Source organism: Thalassophryne amazonica, chromosome 17, assembly GCF_902500255.1.
Source record: "Thalassophryne amazonica chromosome 17, fThaAma1.1, whole genome shotgun sequence".
Taxonomy (NCBI): domain Eukaryota; kingdom Metazoa; phylum Chordata; class Actinopteri; order Batrachoidiformes; family Batrachoididae; genus Thalassophryne; species Thalassophryne amazonica.
In genome coordinates this window covers 64,625,442-64,648,326 of record NC_047119.1, presented here as the reverse complement: position 1 = coordinate 64,648,326, position 22,885 = coordinate 64,625,442, and the positions used below count along the sequence as shown (strand labels likewise).

Here is a 22,885-nt window from a genome sequence, read left to right as displayed (position 1 = left end):
CGCATTGCCGGTAGTAAGTCAAACCTGTTTCCAGTGCACGTTGGCCTCCGCCAGGGCTGCCTTTTGTCACTGGTTCTATTCATTATTTTTATGGACAGAATTTCTAGGCGCAGCCAGGGTGTAGAGGTGGTCTGGTTTGGGAACCACAGAATCTCGTCTCTGCTGTTTGCGGACGATGTGGTTCTGTTGGCTTCGTCAAATCAGGACCTTCAGCGTGCACTGGGGCGGTTTGCAGCCGAGTGTGAAGCGTCTGGGATTAAAATCAGCACCTCCAAATCCGAGGCCATGGTTCTCGACCGGAAAAAGGTGCTTTGCCCTCTTCAGGTCGGTGGAGTGTCCTTGCCTCAAGTGGATGAGTTTAAGTATCTTGGGGTCTTGTTCACAAGTGAGGGACGGATGGAGCGTGAGATTGATAGACGGATCGGTGCAGCATCTGCAGTGATGCGGTCGCTGTATCGGACCGTCGTGGTGAAGAGAGAGCTGAGTAGGGGGCAAAGCTCTCGATTTACCGATCGATCTACGTTCTGATCCTCACCTATGGTCATGAGATTTGGCTCATGACCAAAAGAACGAGATCGCGAGTACAAGCGGCTGAGATGAGTTTCCTCTGCAGGGTGGCTGGGCGCTCCCTTAGAGATAGGATGAGGAGCTCGGTCGCTCGGGAGGAGCTCGGAGTCGAGCCGCTCCTCCTCCACGTCGAAAGGAGTCAGTTGAGGTGGCTTGGGCATCTTTTCTGGATGCCCCGTGGACGCCTCGCTGGAGAGGTGTTCCGGGCACGTCCCACTGGGAGGAGGCCCCGGGGAAGACCCAGGACACGCTGGAGGGACTACATCTCTCGGCTGGCTTGGGAACGCCTTGGGGTTCCCCCGGAGGAGCTGGGGGAGGTGTGTGTGGATTGGGAGGTCTGGGCGGCTTTGCTTGAGCTGCTGCCCCCGCGACCCGACTCCGGATAAAGCGGAAGAAAATGGATGTATATATGTGTATATATATATATATATATATATATATATATGGACTGGTCAGCACTTACAAATGATGATCTATTGGCATAATGTATGAAAACTGATGCAGGTATAAGTAATATATATATACCCCGGGATGCTATTGTGTGTTCAGATGTGGGCTGTAAGGATATATGTCATGGTAAGGCCCTTTGTGACATGTATGATCATATTGTTGAAGTTTTATATGAGGCCAGTAAGGCATGCTGTAGCCACACTGTTAAACATAATGTCAACAAGCCAGGATGGAATACATTTGTGGCAGCTTACCATGCTGAAGCTAAGGAGGCTTTTAGGGCATGGGTACAGGCAGGCAGACCCAGAAATGGGTCTGTTCTGGAGTATAAAAAACTTACAAATGCTAGATATAAATATGCCATCAGGTACATTGACAAGCATGAGCAGGCCATGAGAGCAGATGCTTTAGCTGACCAACTCCTATGTAACAACGTTGTTGGTTTCTGGAAGGAGGTGAGAGCTCTGAACAGGACTAACACATCACTTCCTGGTGTCATAGAGGGTGGCTCTGGGGGTGACAATATAGCTGAACTGTGGAGACAACATTATTCTGCTTTATTTAACTGTATTAAGAGTGATCCTTATGAAGTGAATGATATATCCAATAAGTATACATTAATTACTTTTAATGAAGTCTATCAGGCAATAAAAGATCTTGCTGATAATAAAGCGAGTGGCACTGACCATATTACAGCAGAACACCTTAAGTTTGCAACCCCTAAGACTGCTGCACTTCTTGCCATTTGTTTTACAGGCTTCATGACTCATGGACTGTTGCCTGAATCTATGTTGTCTGTTACATTAGTGCCTGTTATAAAGGATAAGGCTGGCAAGGTAGGAAGTGTGGATAATTATAGACCAATAGCCTTAGCCAGCGTAGTGCCAAAAGTCCTGGAGTAAATATTACTTGAACGCCTTACTCAGTATTTAGGCACCACTTTTAATCAGTTTGGTTTTAAAGCAAAGAGGTGACACACGTACATGAGGCAGAATTCTTCTATTTTAATTGGTTTTATTGATGCATCTAAGGCATTTGACAGAGTAAATCATTTTAAACTCTTTAAGAAATTCAGCCAAAGGGGTGTACCTGATAGCATTGTAAGGATCCTGTCTTATTGGTATGCCAAACAGAGAATGTAGGTTAAATGGGGTAACAGTGTCTCTGCTCCGTTTGGTGTGAGTAATGGTGTGCATCGGGGGGGCTACTTTCACCAGCTTTATTTAACCTGTACATGGATGATTTATCAAAACAACTAAATGCATGCAGAACTGGCTGTATGATTAGTAACACCTTGATAAATCACTTTATGTATGTGGATGACCTGGCAATACTCTCTCCTGGCTTTCAACAGCTACTGAATATATGTTCTAACTATGGGATGAAATATGATGTGAAATATAATGTCAAAAAAAGTCTTGTCTTGGTATGGAGAACTAAAGGTGACAAAAAGGTGTTTTCCAGATTTCTATCTGTTAGGACAAGCTTTGAGTGTTTGTAAGACAACCAAATATCTGGGTCACTATATCACAGACCAGATATCTGATGATAATGATATTTATAGACAATGTCGCATGTTGTATGCACAAGCTAATATCCTGTCTCGGAAATTTCATGTGTTCAGAAGATGTCAAAATCAAACTTTTTAAAGCATACTGCACTCCACTATAAACTGCACCCCTATGGGTAAAGTTTAAGAAGGCAAGTCTACAGAAGTTACAGGTTGCCTATAATGACTGTTTAAAGATTTTACTCAGGAGACCAAGATGTTGTAGTGCTAGTGCCCTGTTCTGTAATGCAGGGGTCAGCACTTTCAGAGCACTGATAAGAAACTTGATGTACAAATTCATTAGGCGCTTGAATGTCTCAGAACACCATGATAATTCTTCTGGTTAATCCCTGCTTCAGTGCAATTAGGTACCAGTCACCAGTGTGGAAGTACTGGTATGAATGTCTAAATTTTTAATTGTATATTTGTTTTTTAAGTTGTGTTGTGTTGTGTATGTTCTTTTTGGACTCTGAGTCTGGCAAATAAAGATGATGATGATGATATATATATATATATATATATATATATATATATATATATATATATATATATATATATATATACACACAAATGCACGCATACACCAAGAGAGACCACAACAAAATTGAGTGTGTGGCTCCCCTAATGCTGGATATGTGAACATCTGTCTTGGTTTCCTGGCTCTGAGTGACCGCCTAACCTCGCTCGATGGTTCTTCTTCGTGAGCAGGTGAAACCCGTTCTTCCCTAGGATCTAAGCGTTTGTTATTCTCACTGTCGTTTTCAGGTGGATGTAAGTCAGATGACAACCGAGTTACCTGCTGAGCAAATGTTTGGTGCTGTTCTTCACACCTTTCTCCTCTTATTGGTACTCTGATCTGTCTCTCCTCTCTCATAGGTACTTGGACCTGGCTGCTTATTTGTTTATGGGCCAGATTTGTTTGTCCCAAAGTTGATGCCTCACAGTATAGACTTGCACGCTTGGTTTCTACTCCTGTTGCAGGGATATGGGGCCATTATTGCAGCAAAAGTATTTGCAGATGCATATCTGTGCGTGTGTAAACAGATCCACAAATGCGTAAAAAAAATCTGTGCGTGTGTATCCATGTGTCTGTGAAAATCGGGCCACTCGATTGGATGTGTTCTTACACGTAACTTTTGCTACAGTTCTGCGCGTTAAGGGCCTTTCACACCAGGCCGGTCTGCTCTGTATCAGCCTGATCCTGTCAGAGACTCTGTACATATATGCACTTTGCATTTAAAGAAATAAATGAGGTTTTGGCTCCAATAACACTGGTCTACAGCCAAAGTGCCTCTGAAATAAAGACGGTCAGACTTTACTCATTTTGAGTCACGGAGAATGAAAATGTTAAGAAATGCTACTACTGTGCTACTAAGGATTAATATATATTCCTTTTACTGATTTTTGTGTTGTTATGATTTTTCATGAAAACTCTACTGTTAACACAATATAATTAAGTAAAAGCAAAATGTAAAACCTTGTATATCTTGGAAACAGTAGCCATTTAGCCGTTGTTATTGTCATATTTGAATTCAACATGACAAAATCCATGACAAATAGCACATTTTATTTCTGAAGCAGACAACTTCTAAATATTTTAGACCAGTGTAACCACTCATTTATAGATATGCAAAGCTCCATTATACACCTTCGATGGTGTTTCCACTAAGCGAAGACACGTGTTAGTAGTACTTTGCAACTGTTATCTTGAATGTAAGTTCCTCATCTCAACACACACACGTGCCACGCCTTTCCGACCAAAAAATAAAAAGGGGACAAAAAAACACAACACAACAAAAATAAATAATACATAGGGCAAAACAACAAAAGAGAAAACAGAAGAAAAATCACGAACCCTAACCAGGTTGCGCTACGTATGAATCGCCAGTTCCACTGTGTTAAATGCAATTCTGGCTACTTTGTCGGTGGTATTTGAGCTGTTGCCATTTATGGATTTGAAGCACTTTGTGTCAAGGTATCTGTTGTTTGTAGCTGTAATGTGTAATAACATTTCTACTTAACTGTCTTGAAAAACACAAAATACAAAAAATAAAAAATAAAAATAAATAAATAAATATAAGGGGGGAGGAGAGAAGAGATAAAAACAATGAAACGTCTTCTTACATGATGATGCAATGCTGAAGAGCAGATGAGTGAGTGGTTCAAAGAAACAAAAAAGTGACATTGATTAACTGTATATATGATTCCAAATGATGCCAAAGCTGTCCAAAGCCACTTCACGTTTTTCTCCGCATTATGGAATACGTCTTGCCGTCAATCGTGTGCTGCTCTTACAGACAGAGAGTAGACTTTAATGAATCTGCATGTGCAGCAGTCAGTTCGTGTGGGAGAGAAAAAAGTTTGAGTATTGATCTTTTTACACGGGGATCATTCAATATCAATACCAGCATTGGTATCGATATTATCGATATTAGGATCGATCCGCCCACCTCTAATATACATACATTTATGCTCCTAACGTAAACTACAGAAAATGTTTTACTTACTAGGCTATAAATACACTAAATGCAATTAATAAAAAAAAAAACTTTGACGGAAAAAACAAAAAAACTAAATGCATATGCGCAGTTGCACGTCGAGCGAGTTACATCATCTCGACGGGTGACGTCTTCAAGTCCGGGGTAGAGCGATGTGAGCATGCACACGCATGCGCAGTAGGGTGACGCACCTCATCTCGACGGGACACCTGTCTGCTCTGTATCAGCCTGATCCTGTCAGATCTCAGAAGCTTAGCAGTGCATATATATATATATATATATATATATATATATATATATATATATATATATATATCAGCACTCCTTCTGCTGAATCACCTCTAAATTATTTACACATTATTCACTTTGCGTGTTTTTAGGAATCCGCTAGCTTAGCGCAGCTACTAGCTCTTAGCCGGTTTAGCATGGCGGCTTCTCCTGTCTCTCCCGCACTTTTCTGCTCTGGGTGTGAAATGTTTAGTTATTCCTCGGCCTCTTTTAGCAGTAATGGTACTTGTAATAAGTGTAGCTTATTCATAGCTTTGGAGGCCAGGCTGGGCAAATTGGAGACTCGGCTCCGCACCGTGGAAAATTCTACAGCTAGCCAGGCCCCTGTAGTCGGTGCGGACCAAGGTAGCTTAGCCGCCGTTAGTTCCCCTCTGGCAGATCCCGAGCAGCCGGGAAAGCAGGCCGACTGGGTGACTGTGAGGAGGAAGCATAGTTCTAAATAGAAGCCCCGTGTACACCGCCAACACGTTCACATTTCTAACCGTTTTTCCCCACTCGACGACACACCCGCCGAGGATCAAACTCTGGTTATTGGCGACTCTGTTTTGAGAAATGTGAAGTTAGCGACACCAGCAACCATAGTGAATTGTCTTCCGGGGGCCAGAGCAGGCGACACTGAAGGAAATTTGAAACTGATGGCTAAGGCTAAGCGTAAATTTGGTAAGATTGTAATTCACGTCGGCAGTAATGACACCCGGTTACGCCAATCGGAGGTCACTAAAATTAACATTGAATCGGTGTGTAACTTTGCAAAAACAATGTCGGACTCTGTAGTTTTCTCTGGGCCCCTCCCCAATCGGACCGGGAGTGACATGTTTAGCCGCATGTTCTCCTTGAATTGCTGGCTGTCTGAGTGGTGTCCAAAAAATGAGGTGGGCTTCATAGATAATTGGCAAAGCTTCTGGGGAAAACCTGGTCTTGTTAGGAGAGACGGCATCCATCCCACTTTGGATGGAGCAGCTCTCATTTCTAGAAATCTGGCCAATTTTCTTAAATCCTCCAAAACGTGACTATCCAGGGTTGGGACCAGGAAGCAGAGTTGTAGTCTTACACACCTCTCTGCAGCTTCTCTCCCCCTGCCATGCCCTCATTACCCCATCCCCGTAGAGACGGTGTCTGCTCCCAGACCACCAATAACCAGCAAAAATCTATTTAAGCATAAAAATTCAAAAAGAAAAAATAATATAGCTGTTATGTGGGCCGCTGAAGAGGAGGTACTGCTGGCCCACTACCACCAGAGGGCACCCTGCTTGGAGTGCGGGCTCCAAGCATGAGAGGGCGCCAGACCCAGAAGAAGTGACAGCTGTCATTCATCCCCTGCACCAGCTGTCACTCGTTCATCATCACCATCATAAAAGCCGGACTGCAACTCCACCTCCTCGCCGAGAAATCGACTACCGAGAGGTAATTTCTCTGCTGACTGACACATTGTGTAACCAACTGAACTTCTGTTGCAGCCGTTTTCCTGAAGTGTTGCCTTGTCTGGAGGATTGGCGTTTGGTGTGAGAGTGACGGCTTCACCTCGCACCCCATCCCAGATAAGTGGTAGATCAGGAGCTGCACGAGTGTGTGTGATTTGGAGGTGGAGGTGCTCCCTCCTAACTGTGTACAGACTGTAGACCACTGAGTGTACGGATTTACACTCATTCATCTTGTCTCTGCTTTTTGCCAGCAGTACCAGGGTCGACAGCCGAAGACAGAGGTCATCTGGGGATTCGGGACTTGGCGGCTCCGGTGTTCTTCAGACCGTTGGTGGTGGAGGCCGTGTGGGACGCGGCCTCTCTCTCGTCGGGGTCTTCTATCTTCGAGCCTGCCCACACGTCACCTGGTGTTAATTGACTTTGCAATTTCTGTGTATTTAGTTGTGTATTGTCACAACAGTAAATTGTTACCTTTTGGCTTACTCATTGTCCATTCATTTGCGCCCCCTGTTGTGGGTCCGTGCTACGACACCTTCCCAACAATAGCACCTTCAACTGTACCACAGACTAAAACAGTTAAATGTGGTCTATTAAACATTAGGTCTCTCTCATCTAAGTCCCTGTTGGTAAATGATATAATAATTGATCAACATATTGATTTATTCTGCCTTACAGAAACCTGGTTACAGCAGGATGAATATGTTAGTTTAAATGAGTCAACACCCCCGAGTCACACTAACTGTCAGAATGCTTGTAGCACGGGCCGAGGCGGAGGATTAGCAGCAATCTTCCATTCCAGCTTATTAATTAATCAAAAACCCAGACAGAGCTTTAATTCATTTGAAAGCTTGACTCTTAGTCTTGTCCATCCAAATTGGAAGTCCCAAAAACCAGTTTTATTTGTTATTATCTATCGTCCACCTGGTCGTTACTGTGAGTTTCTCTGTGAATTTTCAGACCTTTTGTCTGACTTAGTGCTTAGCTCAGATAAGATAATTATAGTGGGCGATTTTAACATCCACACAGATGCTGAGAATGACAGCCTCAACACTGCATTTAATCTATTATTAGACTCAATTGGCTTTGCTCAAAATCTAAATGAGTCCACCCACCACTTTAATCATATCTTAGATCTTGTTCTGACTTATGGTGTGGAAATAGAAGACTTAACAGTATTCCCTGAAAACTCCCTTCTGTCTGATCATTTCTTAATAACATTTACATTTACTCTGATGGACTACCCAGCAGTGGGGAATAAGTTTCATTACACTAGAAGTCTTTCAGAAAGTGCTGTAACTAGGTTTAAGGATATGATTCCTTCTTTATGTTCTCTAATGCCATATACCAACACAGTGCAGAGTAGCTACCTAAACTCTGTAAGTGAGATAGAGTATCTCATCAATAGTTTTACATCCTCGTTGAAGACAACTTTGGATGCTGTAGCTCCTCTGAAAAAGAGAGCTTTAAATCAGAAGTGCCTGACTCCGTGGTATAACTCACAAACTCATAGCTTAAAGCAGATAACCCGTAAGTTGGAGAGGAAATGGCGTCTCACTGATTTAGAAGATCTTCACTTAGCCTGGAAAATAGTCTGTTGCTCTATAAAAAAGCCCTCCGTAAAGCTAGGACATCTTTCTACTCATCACTAATTGAAGAAAATAAGAACAACCCCAGGTTTCTTTTCAGCACTGTAGCCAGGCTGACAAAGAGTCAGAGCTCTATTGAGCTGAGTATTCCATTAACTTTAACTAGTAATGACTTCATGACTTTCTTTGCTAACAAAATTTTAACTATTAGAGAAAAAATTACTCATAACAATCCCAAAGACGTATCGTTATCTTTGGCTGCTTTCAGTGATGCCGGTATTTTGTTAGACTCTTTCTCTCAGATTGTCCTGTCTGAGCTATTTTCATTAGTTACTTCATCCAAACCATCAACATGTTTATTAGACCCCATTCCTACCAGGCTGCTCAAGGAAGCCCTACCATTATTTAATGCTTCGATCTTAAATATGATCAATCTATCTTTGTTAGTTGGCTATGTACCACAGGCTTTTAAGGTGGCAGTAATTAAACCATTACTTAAAAAGCCATCACTTGACTCAGCTATCTTAGCTAATTATAGGCCAATCTCCAACCTTCCTTTTCTCTCAAAAATTCTTGAAAGGGTAGTTGTAAAACAGCTAACTGATCATCTGCAGAGGAATGGTCTATTTGAAGAGTTTCAGTCAGGTTTTACAATTCATCATAGTACAGAAACAGCATTAGTGAAGGTTGCAAATGATCTTCTTATGGCCTCGGACAGTGGACTCATCTCTGTGCTTGTTCTGTTAGACCTCAGTGCTGCTTTTGATACTGTTGAGCATAAAATTTTATTACAGAGATTAGAGCATGCCGTAGGTATTAAAGGCACTGCGCTGCGGTGGTTTGAATCATATTTGTCTAATAGATTGCAATTTGTTCATGTAAATGGGGAATCTTCTTCACAGACTAAAGTTAATTATTATTAGTTATTCATTAAAAATATTTTGTGTTTTTATAGCCTTTCTGTTGTTTGAATCTGAAATTGAATCAAGATATAGTTTAAAATCTTTAACAACGTGGTCTAAAAGCAGTTTTCTGTGCATTTAGTCCATGAGCCAAGCAGGTTTTCGGTACAATTTAAGGGGAATAAACAACACTTTGAATCGAGCCTCGGTGTATCATGGCCTACACAAAAATGCATGATAGCCATCCCATGGTGGTAGCTGTAGCCAGGTAGGGGTCTGTGAAGAATTACACAGAGGTCAAACTTTAAAAATGCTCCAATCATGTTGAAAACTATATCACATTACTTATCTGGTCATAACAATTCCAAAAACGTATAGTTTGGACTATCTGTGATGGAATGTTTTGGAGTTATGGGGTAAAAACAGCAAAAATGGTGACAAAGGTCAGTTTCTGTTTGTACAGGGGTCAAAAGTTAAAGTTCCTCCAATTTCAGTACAAAAAGATGCAAATTATTGGTTGAAATAAAAGGATTAATAAATGGAATAGTTTTGACTGTGTTGAATGTTTGGTCTCCAAGGTAAAGGTCAAACAAGTTTAACATCTTGTTATGTGGGCCGCTGAAGAGGAGGTACTGCTGGCCCACCACCACCAGAGGGCGCCCTGCTTGGAGTGCGGGCTCCAAGCACGAGAGGGTGCCAGACCCAGAAGAAGTGACAGCTGTCATTCATCCCCTGCACCAGCTGTCACTCGTTCATCGTCATCATCACCATCATAAAAGCCGGACTGCAACTCCACCTCCTCGCCGAGAAATCGACTACTATTGAAAGGGTAATTTCTCTGCTGACTGACACTTTGTGTGTATAACCTGAACTTCTGTTGCAGCCGTTTTACTGGAGTGTTGCCTTGTCTGAGGAATTGGCGTTTGGTGTGGCAGCGACGGCTTCGCCTCACACCCCAACCCAGATAAGTGGTTAAACCAGGAGCTGCACGAGTGTGTGATTGGAGGTGGAGGTGCTCCCTCCTAACTGTGTATGGACTGTGGATTACTGAGTGTGCGGACTCACACTCATACATCTTATCTCTGCTTTCTGCCAGCAGTACCAGGGTCGACAGCTGAAGACAGAGGCCACCTGGGGACTCGGGACTTGGCGGCTCCGGTGTTCTTCAGACCGTTGGTGGTGGAAGCCGTGTGGGACGCGGCTTCTCTCTCGTCGGGGGTCTTCTATCTTCGAGCCTGCCCACACGTCACCTGGTGTTAATTGACTGTGCAAATTTCTGTAAATTTAGTTGTGTATTATCACAACATTAAATTGTTACTTTTTGGCTTACTCATTGTCCGTTCATTTGCGCCCCCTGTTGTGGGTCCGTGCTACGACACCTTCCCAACACATCTATTGGATTCTATGACATGTGACATATATTGCCCTGTAACATGATAACTAAGCATGACAGATGGTGCACACTAGTCCTTATTAGAAACCTATTAACCCAAACAATAATTTGCAACATTTTTCTTTACTGAATTTTAGCAACTTTAACTTTTGACCCCTATACAAACTGAAATTGACCTTTGTCACCATTTTTGCTGTTTTTACCCCATAACTCCAGACCATTCCATCACAGATAGTCCAAACTATACCTTTTTGGAATCATTATGATCAGACAAGTAATGTGATATAGTTTTCAGCATGATTGGAGCATTTTTAAAGTTTGACCTCTGTGTAATTCTTCATTGACCCCTACCTGGCTACAGCTACCACCATGGGATGGCTATCATGCATTTTTGTGTAGGCCATGATACACTGAGGCTCAATTCAAAGTGTTGTTTATTCCCCTTAAATGGTACCATTTGGTCAAAATTGATGAGTGGCTCATGGACTAATTGTTTTACTTTTGTGTTAGCAAGAAATAAAATCAGGTTGATAAAAAATATAGCAGAGGAGTTATTTTTGTCTTGAAATCTGTGACACCAAACAAAACAATTTTTTTAAAAAAAGAAGAAAATCAGGTTTGATATTATTGATCAGAGCCGAAATGTCGTTCCAAAAGTTCTGTGAGCATGTACAGTTCCAAAAAAGATGAGTAGATGTCTCTGAAAAAAGGCCACAGAAACATCAGGAAACATCAACATCCACTCCATATTTCTGGAGAAAGTGTCTAGTTGGATAGAATCTATGTATAAGTTTAATGGAAACTTCTTTAACCTTATGAGTGAGGAAAAAAAATTGTGTGGGTGAGACTTTGTAACCCAATTAAGATTCTGAACAAACGTGTCCCAATAGGATACAAAACATGGGAATGAAACCACATTTTCTTGAAATAAAGAACAGGTTTTAGAATCGATGCCTTTAGCTGAGTAGAAAAACAAAGGTCACTAACAGTGGATTGTTTAGGGTCAGGAAGACTCAGTCTGAATAGAAGAAAAGTCAACCACCTTTAACCCCTTAATGCCCGAATTTATATAGCTGTATATAAAAAAATGTTTTGTGTGTGTTTTTGCCTTTAAGTAGATGGTTAATAATGTTGAGATTATTAATTTCACTTTTGCACAAAAACTAGATAGTAATATTGGGTATTCTGGTAATGACTTTATGTTATAATGTTATAATAATAATGATGGTATGTTGCAAATTTGTGACAACAGGCATACAGGTCAATTTGGTAAGTTGCATATTTGAGTCAGAGATTATAGCATATATGCGATGATGGGCGTTAAGGGGTTAAACAACATGAGCAAACCAGATGGGATAGCATCAAATACAATACCATATTCTTGGAATGACAGGAACCTTGTACTGAATAAGAAATTCTGGATAGCTAAAAAGAAGACCTTTGCTATTAAACAGCTGATTTACTTGAATAATACCATAGTTAAACCATGTCTGAAAAAAGAGACTTGTTTTTGTACAGTATGTTAGAATTATTCCAAATGTAACACCTTTGGGGTGAAAAATTATGCTTATAAATGAGAGAACAAGCTAACAGCACCTGTTGATGGAAGTTAGAAAGTTTAGATGGTATTTTTGAAATACTGTAATTACAGAGGAGAATAAACTCTAGACCACCTAAATTTTAAAAGACATTCTGTGAAATGAAGTTCCAAATAGAATTAGGGTTTTTAAGATAATGTTTTAACCATTTTATTTTAAAAGTGTTATTAAAGGAGTCAAAATCAATAAAACTTAGGCCGCCAGACTTATCATTGTTTAAGACAACAGACTTGCATAAATAATGTGTTTTGTTTTTCCATAAAAAGTCGAAGAACATTCTGTCGGCAGATTTACAGACCGATTTATCTACAGTGGCTTGCAAAAGTATTCAGCCCCTTGGTATTTCACGCATTTAAATTTTTTATGGCGTTTCAAATACAAAAAGTAAATCAGGCTTCTCAATATAAAAATTTCTAAAACTATCTTCTTTAGACTCAAACTGAAAACAAATCTAAACAACTTGATATAAATAATTAAAAATATAAAAGCCAAGATGATGGGTTGCATAAGTAATCAGCCCCTTTGGTATAATACCTGTAAATAATCAGTTAATTGCCAGTTTTCTTCAGACAAGTCAGAAGATGGATACATGGACATTTCCAAGTCACTGAATATGTCTTGAACTTTATTTACATCAGTTATGGAGAAATACGAACAATATGGCACACTATGGTAAATCTGTGGAGTGGACACTTCTCACAAACTGAGTGACTGTGCAAGAAGGAGAAGAGTGAGGAAAGCCACCAAGACACCCAGACAACCCAGAAAAAGTTTTAGGCTTCTGTGGCCTGGTTTACATTTGTATTTGAAATGTCATAAATTAAAATGTGTGAAATACCAAGGGGATGAATATTTTTGCAAGCCACTGTACATAAAGAGACTGTGCAGCATAGGCTAGACGGGATAATCCTTTTGCTTTAGTGAGCAGAACTCTAGCTCTCAGGGACAGGTCCCTTTGTCACCAGTTGTTAAAGATCTTTTTTGATTTTTCAAGGATTGGGGTGAAATTGGCAATGCTTCTGTTTTTACTATTTTTAGTGATATTGATACCTAGGTATGTTATAGAATCTATGACAGGGATGCCACAAATAGAGGAGTGTGTGCAAAGATTCACTGGCAGTAGTTCACACTTGTTAATATTGAGGGACAGGCCAGAGGCCGTAGTAAAACTTTCAACAGTATTAATTGCCAGAGACACTCGTGACATATCTTTTAAAAACAAAGCTGCATCATCAGCTAACTGGCTGAAAATATGGAAAAGGTCAACCTGCAATGCTAATCCCCTGTATGGGGCTGTTTCTAATATAAACATTTAAAAGCTCAGCTGCTAAAAAAAAAAAAAGAAAAAAAAGATATACAGATAGTGGGCATCTCTGTCGAACCTCTCATTGGAGGTTAAACCTAGGAGATGTACCTAAAGGAAGTTTGATACTGCTATTACCTTTTGCGTGCAGAGTTTGCACACATCTATAGGAAAAACTCACCAAAACCAAATCTTTTAAGTGTAGTAAGCATGAATTTGTGCTCTATGACGTTGAATGCTTTGGATTTGGGAATTTCATAGTTCCAGAGGTGAGAATGACCAGGAGAAGGTTTTTTTTTTGTATGCGGCATTAAGTTGTGGAACAGTCTGGTGATTGAACTGAAGCAATGTCAAAGCATCTGTCACTTTAAGTTTCTGTACAAACAAAATATCTGGTCACAATATACAGATAGTGAGGATTGACTGTATTATGTTGTTTGTGTCAAATTAGATGTTATTTACCCTTATGGCATTCCATTTATCATTGTTAGTATCCAATCATCACTGTTACATTGTTACTTACCCTCGTGGTATTTCCATTACCATTGTTGGTAATGGGGGGAAAAAACAAAACATTGTTACCTGTGATAATGTCTGGATATAAGATACAAGTTATTATGTATGTGTGATTTTGCACATATAAGATTGTGACTGGTTGTTTATGAGGTGTTCCAAAATGCCTTGATAACTTGACTGTTTTTGGTTTTTTGTGAGTGTATTATTTTGTAAATCGGGGTGGGGTTTAATACATTTTACTTCTCCCCACTCCATTTCGAGCATCAGTGTAATATTGTTATTGCTGTGCTGTCTGATTTAAGTTCAGTTTTAAGTCAATTTTGTTACTGTGTGTGAGTATACATTTAAAAAAGTTAGTTTAATATAAAGAACATGTAAACTTGACACAATGAGCGGAAGCTCGTTTAATGAACGTTGTTCCGACAATGTCCTTTGAGACAAATTAACATTGTGATCATTTGTTTAATTTCGGAAGTGAGGCTCAACATTGGGTTTGTCCGAGTTGACGCGTTGTTTCAGAGGAGGGAAGCAGACGACCACATCATGGGTATTTGTTAGCCACGCCCACCGTGTGATTCTCAGCAGATGATTGGTAGACCACCTTTCGGACAAGTCCTGCATTGCACGCTCTCAGTGGCCCCGCCTGCTGCTGTTCAGCAAGCAGCCTGTTTTGTGATTGGTCGGGCACAAAGAGTCTTCCGCCGCTCGGAGGGCTTATAAAAAAGGCTCTGTGCCACTCGGCAAGTACTTTTTCTCTGTGCTTTAACAGCGAAGGTTTAGAGCGCAATTATGAGCGGAAGAGGCAAAACAGGCGGTAAAGCCAGAGCCAAGGCGAAGACTCGCTCCTCTCGTGCTGGATTGCAGTTTCCAGTCGGTCGTGTCCACCGTCTGCTGAGGAAGGGCAACTATGCGGAGCGTGTGGGTGCTGGAGCCCCCGTTTATCTGGCGGCTGTGCTCGAGTATCTGACCGCTGAGATCCTCGAGCTGGCCGGCAACGCTGCTCGGGACAATAAGAAGACTCGTATCATTCCCCGTCACCTGCAGCTGGCTGTCCGCAACGACGAGGAGCTCAACAAACTGCTGGGCGGAGTGACCATCGCTCAGGGCGGCGTGCTGCCAAACATTCAGGCTGTTCTGTTGCCCAAAAAAACCGAGAAGCCCGCAAAGTCCAAGTAAACTTGTTCATTCAGCTGGTACAGGCTGGACCCCAAAAAGGCTCTTTTCAGAGCCACATCACTTGTCCTTAAAGAGCAACGTTCTACACTCCCTGTGTGATTTTTTTTTTTTTGCGTATTTATTTTTTCTCAGAATACTTTATCAACTGAAACATAAGAAATCTGATAGGAAGGTATGCAGGCAAATCATATATATGATCTGCCAAGATTTATTATTAAGTCCAATTCTGACTAATTAAGGGCATGATTTTAAATTCAAATAATTACTGTGCCATTATCTTGAGCAGAATTACTGCAAAAATTGTTTATCATTAGCAAACTACTTACTTTTTTCCCCAAAATAGTTAAACTGAAAAACATGAAAAATCTCAGAGAGGAACGTATGCAGTAAAATTTTCCACCCAGATTTCTTAAATCCATTTGACAAATTAAGAGCATGATTTCTAATTGAAATGATTATCATGCCATTACCTTGAGCAGCATTATTGCAAAAACATGATATCATTATTCTAGTCAAAGAAAAACAAACCTTGATGACCTCTGACCTGTAGGTTGGTTTTAAACCGGGTGTCTCCACTACTTGATGCAGCTTTTGTCATGAATGAGGTCATAAGTCATTAGAACAAGAAAAGCGATGTTTTTGTGACCATGCTCGATGTAACTAATGCTTTTGATAAAGAAAAGTACAGCAAACTATTTTGAAAATTATTAGACAGAAATATTTTGTCATTCCATGAGAATGGAGAGAATTGGACCTAAATATTTTCACATTTTACTGAGTTGTATTATTTTTATTTATATCCCACAGCATTAAGGACATATTTGACTTTCACCAAAAATATTTTCCCATCTCAGGCATTAATTTTATTATTATTTTTCTGTCATTTCAAAATGTGGTCTCCGTTCTTATTCAACCCCATTATGTACACTATGGAAGCTATCTGAATATGGTCATTAAAAGCATTTTTGAATAATTTTTTTGCAAAGCAATTAATATTTTTTTCTTTCTTTTTTATTTATTTATTTACTAGTTTATTTGACAGGGACAATGTACATTAATGAACATTTCTGTAAATGCACCAGAATTAGCCTTAGCGGCTGTTTTTCATCTTCAGTCCCTGGACAGGTGGTAACAATCACCCTAAAAATAAGTGTTAGTTAAAATACATACATAAAACACTTCACATTATTATACAGTTTAGTAAACATTATATATATATATATATATATATATATATATATATATATATATATATATATATAAGAATTAAACATGCAGGTTAAATATATTTTCTAAGAATATTCAGGAGATTTGGTGCTGACATGTTTGATGGTCAACGAGCCACTTCCTCAGATTAACCTTAAATGTGTTAAAGGTGGTCATTTCTCTAATGACCGCAGGTACTGTGTTCCACTCTTGTGCTGCCCTCGCAGAGAAAGAAGCCTGACCAAAAGCATTTCTCCTCAGTGGGACCACACAGTCTCCTCTAGTGGCTCCCCTGGTGTTACGAACAGCAGCAGACCTTACATTCACAAACTGTTCCAGAGGGGGAGAGGACAGACCATTTATAACTTTAAACAAGAGACATAAATTTACATATTTAATCATATTTTGCCAGTTTAAAAGTTTATATTTTTGTAAAATAGCACAGTGGTGGTAGTGCTGAGGCTTCATATCCAATACTTTGATAGTTTGTCTCCAGTGGCTTGAGTGCTGTTGCATTTGCGTTGGACCATGTAGTCAAAATCAGTGGTGTCAAAAGTACACACATTTGTTACTTAAGTAGAAGTATAGATACTGCAGTTTAAAAACACTCTGGTAAAAGTTGAAGTATCAACTTGACCTCTTTACTCAAGTAAAAGTGAAAAAGTATGTACTCCAAAACCTACTTAAAGTATAAAAGTATAAAGTAACCTTTAAAAAAAAGGTAGATGCCACTATATGAATTGAAAGCTTAATTTAAAAACTGATTCGTTCTACATGTGGCCCAAGACCCAAAACCCAAAATTACCCCCCCAACACCTGCACGAAAATGTTTCAATTCTAGAAACTCTGAAATGCAATCTGGGACTATTCCAGACAATAAACTGCAGTGAGTGCAGCATCCATTTAGTGAAGAAAAAAAAAAAACAACTTTCCTTATTCAAATTCATTCCAGTAGTATTCTGCTCTTACAAGGATGCAGCAGTTTTCTAGTTTGGCAGATTGTTGTTGTTGGTAGTTTCCTCACTTGCGAGGATAGTGGGAAGGCCTTTTTTTTTTTTTTTTTTTTAGTTTATATTCTACAAGCCCTCTGGTGGCTGAAAAGTCCGATGCGGGATGCACAAGACCTGTTATACTTGGGGCAAATGAACACTTGAGTAGGCTGGGCTTGTGCTGCTGCCCGCTCTTTCTGTCTTTGACGCTTCTGGCATGAGGCCTCACTTCTTTCTGCCTCAAACTTCAGGCTGGCGGATTTGATGCTGGAACGCCAGCTGAGTCTATCTGTAGCTAGATGCTGCCATGACTGATGCTGAATGCCTGCAAGGGAGAGCTGTTTCTTCAGCTGGTCCTTATAGCGCTTTTTGGGGGCCCCTTGGTTTCGTCTCCCTTCCTTGAGCTCGCCCAAAGAGAATTAATTTTGGCATGCGTGTATCATCCATCCTGGCTACGTGACCTGCCCAACGAAGCTGTTGTTTGAGTATAATAGACTCCATGCTGGGCAATCTGGCTCTGGTAAGGATGTCCTCATTTGAGATGTAGTCCTGCCACTTGATCCCAAAGATGTTTCGGAGACAACGCTGATGAAAGCGTTCCAGTAATCTGATCTGCTGGTGATACAGAACCCAGGTTTCAGCTCCATACAGGAGGGTAGGGACCACAATGGCTCTGTAGACCTGCACTTTTGTGGAAAGGCGCAGTGCATGATTCTGCCAGATGTTCTTTGAGAGTCGACCAAAAGAACTGCTGGCCTTGGCAAGGCAACTGTCTAGGTCCTTGGCAACAGATGCGTCGTTTGAGATAACACTACCGAGATACGTGAAGTGCTCTACTGCATTCAGGCTGGTACACTCGATGTTGATTTGGGGTGGGGTATATGCTGTATGGGGGACCGGTTGATATAGCACTTCTGTCTTTCTCAGGCTGATGGTGAGGCCGAAGGCTCTTGCTGCTTCAGCAAAACAGTTGACAATGTGCTGCAAGGCTTGCTCCGTATGGGCGACGAGGGCGCAGTCATCTGCGAAGAGCAGCTCCATGATTAGCTGTTCTGTGATTTTAGTGTGGGACAGAAGGCGCCGCAAGTTAAACAGACTACCGTCGGTTCTGAAGCGGATATAGATGCCGTCTGTCAAGTCTTTGGCCTCACGAAGCATCATGCTGAAGAAGATGGAGAACAGAGTGGGCACGAGGATGCAACCTTGTTTGACGCCATTTGAGATGGGGAAGCTGCCGTACAGAGTCCCGTTGTACTTCACTTGTCCCATCTGGCCTTCATGCAGCTGGCGGATGATGGTGAGGAGCTTTGGAGGGCAGCCAAGGCGTGCAAGAATCTTCCACAAACCCTCACGACTGACCGTGTCAAAAGCCTTGGTTAAGTCTATGAAGGCTGCATAAAGGGCCATGTTCTGTTCTCTGCACTTCTCCTGGATCTGTCTCAGGACGAAGATCATGTCGGTGGTTCCCCTGTTGGCCCGAAATCCGCACTGACTCTCGGGAGTATTTTCATGTGCTATGGTAGGGGTAAGCCTGTTGAGCAGCACTCGAGCCAAAATCTTACCTGCTATTGAGAGGAGAGTGATGCCCCGGTAATTAGAACAGTCGGACTTGTCGCCCTTGTTCTTGCACAGGGAGACAATGACCGCATCCCGAAGGTCATGTGGAACCATTTCCTTTTCCCAGCAACTGGAGAAGAGAATCTGAAGGTTGTCGAGGACTGCCTCACCTCCATTTTGGTACACCTCTGCTGGGATGCCATCTATGCCAGGAGACTTCCCTGGATTCAGCTGCGTGGTGGCCTTTCGGATCTCTTCAAGTGTTGGGGGGTCATCAAGTTCCCATTTCACCTCCACCTGGGGAATCTTCTCGACTGATGACTCTTTCACAGTGCGCTTGTCACTGAAGAGGTTTTCAAAGTGTTCTGACCAACGCTGCATAATGGTTTCCTTGTCCGTCAGAAGGGTGGAGCCGTCTGAGGAGCGCAGGGGTGCTTGCACTTGATGTGCTGGCCCATGGATGGTCTTAAGGGCTTCATTAAAGGAGCGCATGTCTCCGGCATCTTCATGTTGTTGTGTATTCTCCGCAAAAGCTAGCCACCAATCGTTCTGCAGTATGCAGAGCTTGCTTTGCAGGGTGGAGCAGGCATTTCTGTAAGCTGTCTTGGCAGAGTGGTCATCAGGTTTAGCTAAAAGAGTCTTGTGGCATGCACGTTTCTTTTCTAGTCGTTCCTGGATCTGTGCATCAGACTCATCAAACCAGTCTTTATTTTTCCTGGCTGAGAAGCCCACTACTTCTGCTGCCGTCTCCTGAAGGATGGTCTTTAATCTCATCCACTGTTGTTCAGGGTCGTCAGGCAGGCCTTCTCCTCCACCCAGTCTCTCCTCTAGTTTGGCCTGGAACTCCATTTTTGTGTCTGTCTTGCAGCTTGTGGACTTGTAGCTTCTTAAACTGTGGGCCTTTCTTCTTAGGAGGGGGCTTGAAAGTGAAAGCAAACTTGGAACGGACCAAGCGATGAGCAGTACAGGAATCCGCACTAGGCATCACCCTGGTATGTAGTACGTCTCTTCTATCACGCTGTCGTGTCAGAACGTAGTCCAGAAGGTGCCAGTGTTTGGAGCGTGGGTGTCTCCAGGTTGCTTTGAATCTCTCTTTCTGTTGGAACAGGCTGTTGGTGATCGTCAAGTCATGTGCAGAGCAGAACTCCAGCAGCAGGCGGCCACTGTCATTACAGTTGCCTATGCCATGTTTCCCTAGCACGTCCTTCCATACATCAGAGTCACGGCCCACTCTGGCGTTGAAATCTCCCATGATGAGGAGCTTGTCCTGGGTGTCGACGCGCTGTAGAAGGTTGTGCAGATCGCTATAGAAAGCCTCCTTAACTCCGATGTCGGCCTGCATGGTTGGGGCATACACACTAACAATAGTGGCAAAATCCTTGTTGTTGATGGGGAGCCGGAGTGACATGAGTCGGTCAGAATGTCCAACTGGCAAACTGTGTAACCTATGTGCTATGGCGCTCTTAATCATGAACCTGACCCCTGAGAGTCAACGATCTTCTTTAGCCTTCCCTGACCAGAACAGTGTGTAGCCTGTGCCTTCCTCGGTGAGTGACCCTTGGTCTGCAAAGCACACCTCGCTGAGTGCAGCAATGTCTATGTCAAGCCTTGCTAGCTCTTTGGCGACTAAGGCTGAGCGTCTTCGAGGACGATCGCTATTGTCTGAGTCCATCATTGTGTGTACATTCCAGCACGCAATTTTCAGGTTCTTTGTTTTACTTTTCGCACTGCATGTAGTGATGCCCATTGGCAGCGGTGAGCCAACCGGGTCTAGTGAGACAAGCCATGTTTAGACCACCTTTTCTAGGTCTGTCTCCATGTGGAGCAAGCAGGGCTATCCCTAAACAGGGCTGCTTGGTCACCCAGGGCCCTGCCAGATGATGCTGTTGTCTCTGGTCAGCAATCAAACGACCATAGCTCCTGAGCTGCCTGCATGCAGGATCAATCAATCAAATTTTTTTTTATATAGCGCCAAATCACAACAAACAGTTGCCCCAAGGCGCTTTATATTGTAAGGCAAGGCCGTACAATAATTATGTAAAACCCCAACGGTCAAAACGACCCCCTGTGAGCAAGCACTTGGCTACAGTGGGAAGGAAAAACTCCCTTTTAACAGGAAGAAACCTCCAGCAGAACCAGGCTCAGGGAGGGGCAGTCTTCTGCTGGGACTGGTTGGGGCTGAGGGAGAGAACCAGGAAAAAGACATGCTGTGGAGGGGAGCAGAGATCGATCACTAATGATTAAATGCAGAGTGGTGCATACAGAGCAAAAAGAGAAAGAAACAGTGCATCATGGGAACCCCCCAGCAGTCTACGTCTATAGCAGCATAACTAAGGGATGGTTCAGGGTCACCTGATCCAGCCCTAACTATAAGCTTTAGCAAAAAGGAAAGTTTTAAGCCTAATCTTAAAAGTAGAGAGGGTGTCTGTCTCCCTGATCTGAATTGGGAGCTGGTTCCACAGGAGAGGAGCCTGAAAGCTGAAGGCTCTGCCTCCCATTCTACTCTTACAAACCCTAGGAACTACAAGTAAGCCTGCAGTCTGAGAGCGAAGCGCTCTATTGGGGTGATATGGTACTACGAGGTCCCTAAGATAAGATGGGACCTGATTATTCAAAACCTTATAAGTAAGAAGAAGAATTTTAAATTCTATTCTAGAATTAACAGGAAGCAATGAAGAGAGGCCAATATGGGTGAGATATGCTCTCTCCTTCTAGTCCCCGTCAGTACTCTAGCTGCAGCATTTTGAATTAACTGAAGGCTTTTTAGGGAACTTTTAGGACAACCTGATAATAATGAATTACAATAGTCCAGCCTAGAGGAAATAAATGCATGAATTAGTTTTTCAGCATCACTCTGAGACAAGACCTTTCTGATTTTAGAGATATTGCGTAAATGCAAAAAAGCAGTCCTACATATTTGTTTAATATGCACTTTGAATGACATATCCTGATCAAAAATGACTCCAAGATTTCTCACAGTATTACTAGAGGTCAGGGTAATGCCATCCAGAGTAAGGATCTGGTTAGACACCATGTTTCTAAGATTTCTAACTTCAGTTTTATCTGAGTTTAAAAGCAGGAAATTAGAGGTCATCCATGTCTTTATGTCTGTAAGACAATCCTGCAGTTTAGCTAATTGGTGTGTGTCCTCTGGCTTCATGGATAGATAAAGCTGGGTATCATCTGCGTAACAATGAAAATTTAAGCAATACCGTCTAATAATACTGCCTAAGGGAAGCATGTATAAAGTGAATAAAATTGGTCCTAGCACAGAACCTTGTGGAACTCCATAATTAACTTTAGTCTGTGAAGAAGATTCCCCATTTACATGAACAAATTGTAATCTATTAGACAAATATGATTCAAACCACCGCAGCGCAGTGCCTTTAATACCTATGGCATGCTCTAATCTCTGTAATAAAATTTTATGGTCAACAGTATCAAAAGCAGCACTGAGGTCTAACAGAACAAGCACAGAGATGAGTCCACTGTCCGAGGCCATAAGAAGATCATTTGTAACCTTCACTAATGCTGTTTCTGTACTATGATGAATTCTAAAACCTGACAGAAACTCTTCAAATAGACCATACCTCTGCAGATGATCAGTTAGCTGTTTTACAACTACCCTTTCAAGAATTTTTGAGAGAAAAGGAAGGTTGGAGATTGGCCTATAATTAGCTAAGATAGCTGGGTCAAGTGATGGCTTTTTAAGTAATGGTTTAATTACTGCCACCTTAAAAGCCTGTGGTACATAGCCAACTAACAAAGATAGATTGATCATATTTAAGATCGAAGCATTAAATAATGGTAGGGCTTCCTTGAGCAGCCTGGTAGGAATGGGGTCTAATAAACATGTTGATGGTTTGGATGAAGTAACTAATGAAAA

The 22,885-nt window shown here is 41.8% G+C and overlaps 1 protein-coding gene across 1 annotated transcript; it reads left to right on the top strand.

Annotated features, from left to right (window-relative positions):
• Positions 1-14,845: 14,845 nt before the first annotated feature.
• On the top strand, positions 14,846-15,333 carry LOC117528908 (histone H2A). The gene has a single exon (XM_034191531.1). The coding sequence runs from the start codon at positions 14,861-14,863 to the stop codon at positions 15,245-15,247; it is 387 nt and encodes a 128-aa protein (XP_034047422.1). The 5' UTR covers positions 14,846-14,860; the 3' UTR covers positions 15,248-15,333.
• Positions 15,334-22,885: the final 7,552 nt, after the last annotated feature.